The 12,069-nt window shown below is 38.0% G+C and overlaps 1 protein-coding gene across 1 annotated transcript in view; it reads right to left on the minus strand.

Moving 5' to 3' along the window:
* The window catches only part of DISC1 (DISC1 scaffold protein), a 187,741-nt gene that overhangs the window by 26,945 nt on the left and 148,727 nt on the right, over window positions 1-12,069 (minus strand). Inside the window, exon 10 of the mRNA XM_051613527.1 lies at window positions 8,506-8,566. Coding sequence (XP_051469487.1) covers window positions 8,506-8,566 — 61 coding nt within the window. The remainder of the gene's footprint in view (window positions 1-8,505; window positions 8,567-12,069) is intronic.

A 12,069-nucleotide genomic window follows, 5' to 3' on the forward strand; every position in this document is an offset into this window, starting at 1 on the left:
GTCTCATACAGAAGCCAAACAAAGAAGTCTTTGAAAAACATTCAGGGCACAATATATACCAAGTATAAATTGGTGCAACACTGACTCTCTACTAAAACTTAAAGTGAAAAATAATACATCCCCTTCAGCCAGACAACTGCTGGACCTAAAAGCCTCCGCATCATATCCCTCCCTTTCTGCAAAAATCTCCCCCAACACCTTCAGCCAGCAGATGGTTCCTCGGGAATTAAAATGAAGTCCTCCTTCCCTTGCAGCAAGTATTCATTTCATCAGTGCAGACTCAGAAGATCCTTGCTATTGCCACAGAAGACAGAGTGAGTTCCACCAATGCAATTACCTCCTATTTTGTGGAGGCTTCACACAGAAACAAGAGGGGGATATTTTGGTTGGGTTTTTTTTGTATTTTCTCATTTGACTCAGTTTCCACCCCTTGGTGAACATTAGCTACACTTTCCACAGCCAGGATACAAAGGAAAAGCAAAGATTCCCCCCGTTCCTCCAGATCCAGTTAGTCTAGGCTAATCCATTTTCATTACATAATACCATCAAATTTCTTGTGAGATTATTTAATTTTAAATTTACTGAGAGCTTCCAAGACACTACAATCTGTCAGGACACTGTACACATTTTCAAACATAGCGCAAATGGTTGTGAAGACAATAAGAACATTTAATGAGAATCTGCACAGTGGTCATGCAATCTAAGATATCTTGAAAATAATCTGCTGTTCCTTAACTAGCACACTTCGCAGTTTGCTTTTGATTATTCACAGCTCCTTTTATTCACTAATATTTTGGGCAAGTAAACTTTCCCTCACCACAATAGTACCAAAGCAAAAGATCAGTTGCATAGTAAAAAAGTTGAATACTGTTTCTGAATATTGTGTGGGAGCAACTCTGCATATACATGCTGGTTTTGTACTATTTCCCTCCCTTATAGAAAACTATTTAAAATGCTACTTTTGTTCACAGGTTCCTGTGTTCTCATTACCAGTTACATAGCTGAAGTGATAATCCTTCAACTCATATCATAACCTTTACACTGCAAAGTGCTACGACATAAGTTTCTGTTTTCAGGCTTGAAAAGAGTATCAGAAAAACATGAGCCTTTAAGAAACAACAATCTTGTTTTCATTACAGTTTTCCTCATGTAGACTAAAGAACAAGCTACCTGCAACAAAGTGAAAGTCTTGTTCACAACAAGGAGGATTACCCAAAGTAAAGTCCTTGATCGTCCCCATGTGGGTTTGGTGACACTGCAATGCTTTTTCATCATTCCTGAATCCAGACAACATTTTTGTTGATGGTGGTGGTTGAAAGCTCCTTGGGAACCCATCAATATGGCAAAATTACGCAGGATGTTTGAAAGAGACTGGTTTACTCCGAAGAACAGCAAACCACAGTTGAGGCAGAATGCCTTCAGATGTCACAGAAATGTGCAAAAAATTCTTGCAGTTTTGTGAATGTGGTAGGTATTTTCCATATTCACTTTCAGTGGCATCAGCTTCTAACCATGTTCCAATTTTTCAGTATTTAAGATAAACACATGAGGCCTAGTCCTGCAACCCTTTGTTGCAAGGCCAGGCAACACAACTGACATCCAAAGGCAGTTTTTCAGGGAGATCACTCATAAGCAATAAGGATCACTCATTAGCAACACCTTGAACTCATGGGCAAACAACACATTTTGGGAAACTAGCCCTATAGGCTCAATGTTATATTAAAAAGAAAATAAAAAAAATAAAATAAATATATATATATATAAAAATCCCATACAGATAGGAACAGAAGTCGTAACCAGATGGGAAAGGGACCTACGCGTCCACAAGGACACTCAGGCCTTTTTATGTGCCCCAAGACCATCTTACAACAGCTTTAAGACCCTCCCTTTGGTGTGCCATGCTATTGAGAGCATTCCCGCCCAGCTTTCCTCCCAGAAACATTTCTGAAACATAGTATGCTACAAAGGATACCCATGGTATGTAAACTAGTAGGACAAATAACAGGGAAAGAGAATAACTGTTTTAACACCGTTTACTGTTTTAAGACTGATCATTTTCAAGTAAACTAGAACATGATGTGGTAGCAATTAATCCTGACTTTCCTATGGCATGGAACTCTCAGAACCTTGGAAGTCTCATCAAAAGAAATGGAGATTGGTGAAGACTACACCTTCAAATCCACTAAAAGCACTGCCTGCCTGAGAAAATCACAAATTTCTGACGCAGAATGCATGCATGCACTAGCAGCCTGAGCAACCCAGTTGCAGCCACATCTGTTCTGAACTAGTCAAGTTACATTTGATTGAAACCCTTAAAAAAATTAAAATTCACAGATGCATGACATTGGGTAAAACACAGCTTGGGCTTGACTTCTGCTTTTTCAGTATACACAAGTTGTCCTAAATACACAATGCCCTCCACACTTCAGAGAATGAGGAACCACACAGATGAGCACACCTTACATCAGTGTAAGACTCCACTGTTCTCCCTGCACTGTGCATCTATGAGTTGAAAAAAAGCCACCATTAACATGAGGACAAATATAGTTGAAAAGAAAATGGACCAAGATAAAGAGCGACAAAGAGTCAATTAAAGAAGAAAGGTTTTGCATGCATTTCCAAAGCTACCAGGGGCTGTATCATTCAACAATGGCAAAACACACTCACTGCAATATTACATCTTACCAGCAGATACATTTATTCATTTTCCCATTCTTGCAGATTAACACATAAAATAGCTCAATAAAACACCTTTGTGTAATTATCACCGGTTATTCTTGAACTATAGTATTTCCCAAAAATAATTTCATTATTCCTATTTGGCAAGTAGAAAAAATAACTAAAAAGCCCCAGTTTTGTGATGACTGGAAGTCACAGCATAATCTTTTGAGGTCTGGAAAACAGTACAATCACATTAAATTCCCTCGGCTCCAGAAATGTCATCTTTACATCAGCTGGGACAAAAAATTTGTTTCCAGCCTGAGGCAGTTATGATAAGGGATTTAGAAGCCATCACCATGTGGGCCATGAGATATAAAGGAATGCATCAGCGCATAGAAAGTGTCTGCTGCTCACAATTTCAGAGGTAATGCTCTCACAGCTGTGTGTGACTTAGACCAGCTGGGAAGAAGAAAGGGATTAAATGAGTCACTAGAAGAATCTAGTATTTCATCAGGCCTACACTTAACACTCCTGCAGCACTCCTTAACACTTCTTACTGGTGGTAAGCAAAATAAGATCAGACCATTATCAAGCAAGGAACAGGGCTGTGGGCTCTCTTGGAAGCACAGCAGAAAACACATAGTCTTGGGGGGAGGTAGGTAAAGATGGCATTTCAGTCCTATCTGTGCACACTTAAGATACTACCAGCAGCTGAAACAGCCCTCAGTGCAACTGAGGCGGGTCACAGGTTACACAGAATTACCACAGGCCATCTGGCACTCCCAAGGACACCTGCGCGGCTGCCTAAAGGAGAGGGAAAAGCTTTTGGAAAGCCTTACTCAGCAGGCGTAGCACAGCAGTTCTCCTCTCACAGACACCAGGCTTTCTACACAATGACACACAAGACACCAACAGCCTAAGATGAAATCTTACCCTTACAGAAGATAAGTCTGTAGAGAGCCACAGAGGGGCTTTGTCACTAAAATGCTTGATGTCTGCAAGCTCGTACTTGTCGGCTTGGATACCACATGTGGCTCTTCAACAGCACAGTGTCAAGACTTCAAACAGGGCCCTGGGTGGGTGCAGGAGGCTAAAAAGCTCGATTTGGAAAAAGGGACATCACCTCACTGCAGAAAATCATTACAGTCTAGAGAAGCATTTAAACATAAAACTTTCATTATCAATGAAGACAGCTCCTTCTGGGTTTCCGCTGCCTTGAGATTCAACTCTCCATGATTGGTCTGGCTCTTACATTCTGAGTATGTGCAGAAAAATGAATATCCCAAGAACTGTAGCTTCTCCTGATGTCTTATTTGCCCTCTGCCTTCTTCCCCCTAGAGATGTATTTTCACTTGTGATAAACTCCTGCACTGAATAACACATCTACCATTAATTGCTCAGGCCATGGTTCACAGGCAAAACCTTTCATGTTAACATGCAACACCATGCAGGAAATATTTTGTATGCCAAAACCCCAGTTCTTTGGGCAAATATCAATCATTCATAGGATACAAAGAAATCTTCAGATGACACTCCTTTCTAACAATTCCACTGCATTTACTCAGCCTGCTTAAGAGTGCAGACTTTCACAGATTATCAGTTTCTAATAAGTTTCACAATGGCAATGTATTCCAAATACATTTCTATGGATATACAGTAGACGAATGCTTGAAAAAAAAAAAAAAAAAAAGCATTGTTATTTCATCCTAAATCTCATTAAACTGATTTGCAGCATTAATTTAATTGTAGTTTTCTTTAGCATAAAGAAATAAAATAAAATGTATAGAAAGAGAAGTGTATATATATATATTTTAAATAAAATGGCTTATTTCCCTCAACTAGTGCAAGAATAGCACGGCAGTGTCTCCAAAGGTAAAACTGAGCTGAAAGAACCAAAGTCTTTTGCTGCATGTTTCAGTGATGTAACTTAATTCCTGGTTTTGCACGGGACTTTATAAGATAACTGTATTTGCTGTGGTATATTTACTAACTTCTGCAAAGGCACTGGTCTGAAATATTTACTTTATTTTTTTTATTATTTTATCTAGTTCCATACATTTGTTTTTGTTTCTCCAGCTATCAAATAAAATTTTCACACAGATCAATCTTGCCATGCACATGCATTCTCACAACCCCCTCTGCAATGGAAGGGAGATAGACTGAAGCTAGGACAGAGATTTAATGAGACACAGGGTGTATGAGAAATGTGACAGACACACAATTGCTCCTGTCATGACTTTCACTGAGATTTGCAAGAGCTAGCAAATAACTCAGAAAACAATGGCTTTTCATGCAGAAATACGTATCAAAGTTTCTTACTGTCCTCGTTTGAGGCAGGATGAAGCCACTTTCCTTTTTACTCCTTTTTATTAATTTATTTTTCCCTTCAGTAAGCTTCTTCCCTTATGGCTTTATAGTCCTCTTTCCTGGGCTCAATTAATGACCCTCAACCATTTGCATGCCTTAAGATCTCTTATGGCAGAACTTGGTGGTTCTTGAAAGAGCTGGATTGTTGAAGCTCACTTTAGTCATGGTAATGATAGAAAGCCCCAGCAGAGCTTTCACTTGGAGTGGAAAGAAGTGAGATGAAGAAATGTACTTTCTGTGAAAGAACAAGGGTCCCATAAGAACATGCTCAGCTGACTTTCAATGAGCTAGATCAGATAACTACAGTAAATTTATCCTGTACAATGTTTTTAAATAGCTCAAGTGACGAGCTGGAAGTTATATAAGAAAAACTTCTTGCACTTCAGATATTCATACAGACAGATGTGCTTACTGAACATAGCTTCATCTTCCTAAATTTGACCACTTTTGCACTCTGACTCCTTTTTACTAACAAAAGGCAAGCAATTTGCAAGGTCTATCATGGAAGCAATAGCAATAGTATTTAGACTCTCCAAAGAACAGCTAGTGATTTAATGTATAAACTCTAGGAGTGGCTTGGAAAAGAGTCTGCAGGATTATTAAACATGCTATTTATTTATTTATTCTTTTCTTGAAAGATCCTGTCTTCAACAACTGTAAATCCACTGTTGAAAATACAAGCTATATTTTACAAGTTAAAAACAGTGTCAAGTAATCTGTATATTTAGTGGGTGGTTAGCCTTCTTTGGGGTGAAATTATTACATACTGAACCTATTTCCTTTTTTGCCAATGCAAGGCTATTAAAAGTGTACTGTCCTGAATCAAACAGATTAACATTCTATTAAGCTACTTAAGAACATTTTGTAGGCTGCAGTCAAAAGTACCGTGTTTGCTGAAAAAAAAGTTAAAAATCAAAACCAAAAAGAAAGACACTTCAGTGAATAAGCTAGGTTTTTTCCCTTTCCCCCCAGAAAAGAACAACCACCAAAAATTACAAGAGGAATAAATTCCAGACTTATCTTAAGAAAATAAAAGGAGTGGGGAGAAACATATTAATTTATAAAACTGGTATTTCTTTAAAATTCATTAAAGCTCTTTTGATCTGAGTTTTCTTCATTAATTCTACTATAAAAGTGGTCAAAAATTACATTTCTAACAGTTCAACCTTATTTTGAAGCTTTATCTTAAATTTAATAGGTTTGAAACTTGGTTGTTACTACTGGAAACATAACCCTGCAAAATTATATGTTGCATGTGAAGAAAAACTTTAGAAGCTTATTTGAATTCATGCTGCACAGACTGTGTCGTCTATTAGTTTCAAAGGCATCCAAAAAGTGCATCCATTAATTGGATCCAAATTTTACCTCTGTCTACGATACAAACTTAAAACACTCTTTAAACTTTCCTTAGAGAGCCTTTCTTTAGGTTATGAAGTATAAGGAGCAACTGGGCGATCTATATGAAGATGGAAAAAAAGAGAAACAGTCTCTCAAGTTACTTCCTTAAGAGGAAACAAACAAAAAAAAAGCCTCTTGGGCTCTTGCTTACTTTTAAAAATTACTCAATATGTAAAGCAGGCAGAGTTAATTACTTAAATTCCAAAGAACCTTTAAAACCAAGTATCTATAACCACTTTATTGGCATATATATAAAAAGATTTTAAATATGTAGTATCTTGAGGACTTCTTGCTAGTAAAACCATTAGAGATTGTTTCTTCCCACCAATATTGAAAGCAATTCTTAGCCTTTAATTACTTGGGATAAACTATTTTTAGAATAATATCATTTGGACAAATTGCAAAACTCACTAGTTCAGGACAGAATCTTTGATCTCTGGGGGCCTGAACAGCACTGAAGTGGTTTGTTCAGTTGGCTGGGGTGTTTTGGGGGGCATGAAGGTTGGGGTTTATTTGGCGAGTTCTAGGGGGTTTTGTTTCTGTTGGGGATTTTTTATTGGAAATTTTAGAAGGTTGGCAACACCACAACAGTCTGTTAGAGACAGAGAAGCTGATGGCAAGCTCTGAAGTGCACGTTAAATGCACCGGTTTGGCTGCAGCAATATACCTGGACTTCATGCATTGGTGCCCCCAGTACAGGCTAGGAAGAACACTTAACAACAAGATTTTGAAGCCTGTACATTGGTTGCATTGGAGAACCTAGACTGAAAGAGACCCACGTATATGCGGTACTGAGGAAGACAGCTCTTGCATACAGAAGCAACCAATTATATTACAATATTCAACAACTCTTACATGTCCTAAGGAAAATTTCAAATGGTCAACTATAGCTCATTTAAAAATGCTTCCAAAATATAGAGCAGTGCATTTTAATTAAGATACAAACTCTAATTACTTCCTATGAAATCTTTTTCCAATATAAAGATACTTGTTCAAGTCCACTAAAATAGAATATTCCATTACAAAAACAGAGCAAGATTTACTAACTATATTTCAAGGAACAGCCTAAAACTCGAGGGTGATCTACAGGCTCCTTCACACAGCAAGACAAGGAAATATAAATGCTAGCATTTGGTTAAAAAAAAAAAAAAAAAAAAGGCATAAAAATAAGTATATTCTGCATTAGGATTCAGGTCTTAAAATATCTCCATTGTTGTCTTGGTTTCTATTTGCTTTCCACAATCCTCCAAAATGGCATTATTTCAAAGCTGTTATATAAAGAGTCTTGTTAAAGATGCCAACAATTCTCGTGAGGGATCCCTCAGCTCTGTTCAGAGTTGGGTTTTGCGTAGGAACAGAGGGGTGATTTTTCAACCAGGTGTGACACCCCCAGTACTTCTGGATGTTCAAGAGCTCACACCACAGCTTACAGCACTTGCAGGTGGAGCTGGAGTGATGCACACCCACTGCACACAGCATCTTTTCTCTGGCCATACCAACCCTGCTCCAGAGCAGTACTACACACTGGCAGATCCCACATACACCAATGCTTTCTTTTCCCTGCATCCTTTGGCAGGCTGGAGGCAAAGCTGCTGAAAATAGTGGCCTTCCAGCACCTGAAGGGACCTACAGGAAAGCTGGGGAGGGGCTTTTCACCAGAGAGGGCAGGGATAGGACAAGGGGTAATGGATTTAAACTGAAAGAAGGGATATCTAGGTTAGATATCTGGAGGAAATTCTTCACCACGAGGGTAATAAGGTGCTGGAATAGGTTGCCTAGGGAGGTTGTTTATGCCCCCTCCCTGGGGGTGTTTAAGGCCAGGTTGGATAAGGCTTGTGCAGCCTGGTCTAACATGAGGTGTTCCTGCTCACAGCAGGGAGGCTGGAACTTGATGATCTTTAAGGTCCCTTCCAACTTTAACCATTCTGTGATTCTACGAAAATAACCATGAGTAAAGGTCTTTACAATAACACTCAGAGGATTTCCATCTTTGAACTATTTTTGGTATTATTCTACTGCAAGTTCCAAAACATTCCCTAATTTCTTTATGCATGTCAATGCTGCATTAACAATCCTTACCTATGTAGTTTATCCTCCAGCATCTCCATGTACTTTTCAGCGTTTTCTTTTACACTGGTCACTGCAAAATAAAAGCCAAAATTAGGTAATTTTATAACTGTACAGGTGTGTATTTTTTTTTTAAATCAACTCATCTCTTACCCACAAATTTTACATATATCAGTTAGACATGAGAATTCCATTAATCTTTTCCACATTAAATCTTCTCCCTTTTTTTGTTTGTGAGTTTATTGTATTTGTATTGCATTAATATATCTAGTAATTCATGCATTAACCTTGTGCCAAAAAAACGGTGACACCAACACACTAAAAATGGCACAGTTCATAGAAGTTTACTCTTGGAAAAAAAGAAGAAACCCAAAAAAACCCTAAAACAAACAAACAAAAAACAACCCACAAACAACAAAACAACAAAAAAACTCCCAAACCTAAAAAAAGCCCAAAAGAACCAAACAAAACATGTAAAACAAACCAACAAACAACACCCCACTCCCTCAAAAAACAAAACAAACAACAAAACAAGCAACAAAAAACCCCACACTGCTAGGTCCTTCCCCTTAGCTTCAAGAGATGCAAACAAGCCTAACTAATTAATCAGTCCATGCACAGGAGTCCTTTAAAACATGAATCTTGTATCAAACTTCTGATAGAACTGAAACACTATGGAATGGGAAGAATTACCAGTCAAGTCTATTATGAGACTTGAGAGGGTTTATTGTGGTTTGGTTTTCTGGAGTATTTTTTATTGTTTTCCAACTTGACACCTAGATATCGCCTAAACATGAGTCTCTACAACTTCTGCACTCAGAAGAAACTGAAATAAATGACTCATCACAACACTCCATAATAAAGCCATTCTTTTGGATGAGCTTTGGAACTCAATCACTGGTACAAATGGGGGGAAAAGTAAATCTCCTCTGGGAAAATTGAGGCCTTTAGAGAATAATAATTTTCACATTATAACAACTTTTTTCCCCTCCCCCCAACAACTGCTTGCTGACTCCAAGTCTATTAAGACTGCTAATCAGTTGCTTAAACTCTTAACTTGTTGTATGTCAAATATATATTTTAATACAAAAATGCATTCTACAGAGTACCACTATTTTTATGGGCAAAGCTTGCTACACGGATCAGGGACCCTGTGAATTTGCCCATTCATCTCCCCTACAACACAATGCCTCCAAGCACACCTGACACGTATCAAGTGCTTCACATATTTCTCACTTTCCCTGTTTAATTTTTTTAGTGTTTTTTTTTTCTTCACACTAAAGCCTAATCTGAAACCTTGGCGTTAACCAAAGCAGCTGTGCTGAAGTTGTGTTCACACACACAGACACAGGAGTTCTCTAAATGAAATCAGTTAGGTATTATCATTAGCAGCAAGCATCAGGGTCACTATAACATCAAATGTCTGCAGAAGGTGCTGTTCACTCCATGAGAGAGCAGTCACACCTCACTGGAGCAGTATATATCCCAATAGCAAATATAGGACATATTTTGCAAATTTTGTTTTGTTTTTGTGTTTTGTTTTGGTTTACTTTACAAGAGAGTTTATCAGAATAGGAACAAACAAACAAAACACCAAAAACACCACACCAAACCACCCCCCCAAGAAACCCCCCAAACAAACAAAACAAAAACAAACAAACAAAAACAACCAACAAAAAACCCAAATAATCCCAAACAAAACAAACAAACTGAAACCCTACCACAATCGTGGCACTCTGGAAAGCAGGACAATTTTGTCTAGAACACCTTTAATCCCAGTTCACCGTCAGAACAGGTTCTATAACACAACTTGACCCAGCAAGATTACTGGAAGATTATATCATACACAGACAACTGCAATCATTTAAACTCGCAGACCCAGCTCACCACTAGAAGAGTGCTGGTGGCTGTTAAGCAAAAGCTTATACAAGGATTTTTGCAACTGCACTGGAGACTAAATAAGTTTCCTTAGTCTGTAGCAGCTCGATAACTACAGGACTAGGCAGAAGTTCCTGACTTCCTTACCATGCTTTTACTCCTGTGCTTCCTGTGGAACTGTGAAGAGCCTGCAAGACTGCAAGTCTTCCTTTAGTGACACACTACAGTTTTATACAAACTACCACCACTTTTTCCAGACTCCCAGTCTGTTGATCCCCAGTGCACTGACTGGAGGTCCAGTGCATGCTTTGATAACATGTACAGGTGCATGGCTGCTGTACCTCCCCTTCTCCCTTCAGTGTGAGTTGTTAGAATTCAGGGACCTATACTTTCAGATAATGAAGTCAGCAGATAGTATTAGTTTCTTGAGAGGGATAAGAAGAGGTGGAGAATTTGCTTCACACTCACTTTATTTCTAACCGATATAGTGACTTCTTATGTTACATGAAAGACAAACCTTGCTTTCAATCTCCCCTGCTGTGCTTGTCAGTTTTTAATTGGGTATGATCTGATAGAGTAATTCACACTTTCACAGTTCAGTCCTGCCCCTACACACAATTTTACAATGTCCTTGAAGCACACTGCTTAATATATCAGCATTATTCAATGACAAAAAGTAATGAACAAGAATACACCACCAGTCAAAAGTAGGTCAGTTAAAAAGCTTAACACTCATTTGGAAATCACCTCACATCACTAAATCCCACTCACTCCTGTCGAATGCTTTAACTACATTAAAACAAATGCAAAATTTGCTGCTGAAAGAGAAGGCTACCCAAACCAGTTTTGTCTCCTTGGCACCTTCTGTATGGAACTAGAAGACCTGAGACCCGGAGATTTTGCTAGAAAGAAAATACTGCTTAAAAATCTGATGGAGGTTACCTCCCTCGTAACAAACTGCAAGCAGCACCACAATAAATACATAAATATTTTCAGCCTTTCAGATCATCCATTTGAAAGAAAAGATAAGCCACAAATTAGCAGATTTTTTTGTTCTAATTTAATGAATCTATTCACCATCACTTCAAAGCAGAAAAGCTAGCTAAGAAAATACTGGATGACAGAGGGGAAAAAAAAAAAAGTAATAATAATTTATTCAATTATTTTCTGAATAAACATGCCAAATGGTTAATTTTTTATTTAAGTGAATGGGATTTCTTTTTCATCTGTTCTCTGCTTAGCTCTTCTTGGACTTGAGGGTAGTTATTAAAATAAAGTAGAAATACTCACAGAAGATCAAACACCAGGGTATTTGCTAAGATTAAAAATAGACTTTTCTTGTGAAGCTTTAATTGGAGAAAAGTGATTCAGCATTTCTTTCTGTTAACATATCTTTTTCTTCCTCTTCACAGTAGCAAAGTCCAGTCTTGGAATGAATTCTGGTCAGATGGAGCTGAAGAACAACAGTGAGTTCCTGTGGTGGTGGACTTTTAGCTGTTACAGAGCATAAATCTGCCATTTTAGAAGCTGCAGAAGTATCTTCCAATAATTAACCTACATATTCTTCTTTTAAAAAAACATCATGTGTAGTTTCTCATGTGACAGCAGCCCCACTGCACTAATGCTACTTCTTTTATTTACAAACATTATTTCAGCCTGCACATGAAAGTGTATCATTTTTACCCTTCAGTCTTGGTC

This window comes from Apus apus, chromosome 3 (genome assembly GCF_020740795.1).
Source record: "Apus apus isolate bApuApu2 chromosome 3, bApuApu2.pri.cur, whole genome shotgun sequence".
Classification (NCBI taxonomy): Eukaryota; Metazoa; Chordata; class Aves; order Apodiformes; family Apodidae; genus Apus; species Apus apus.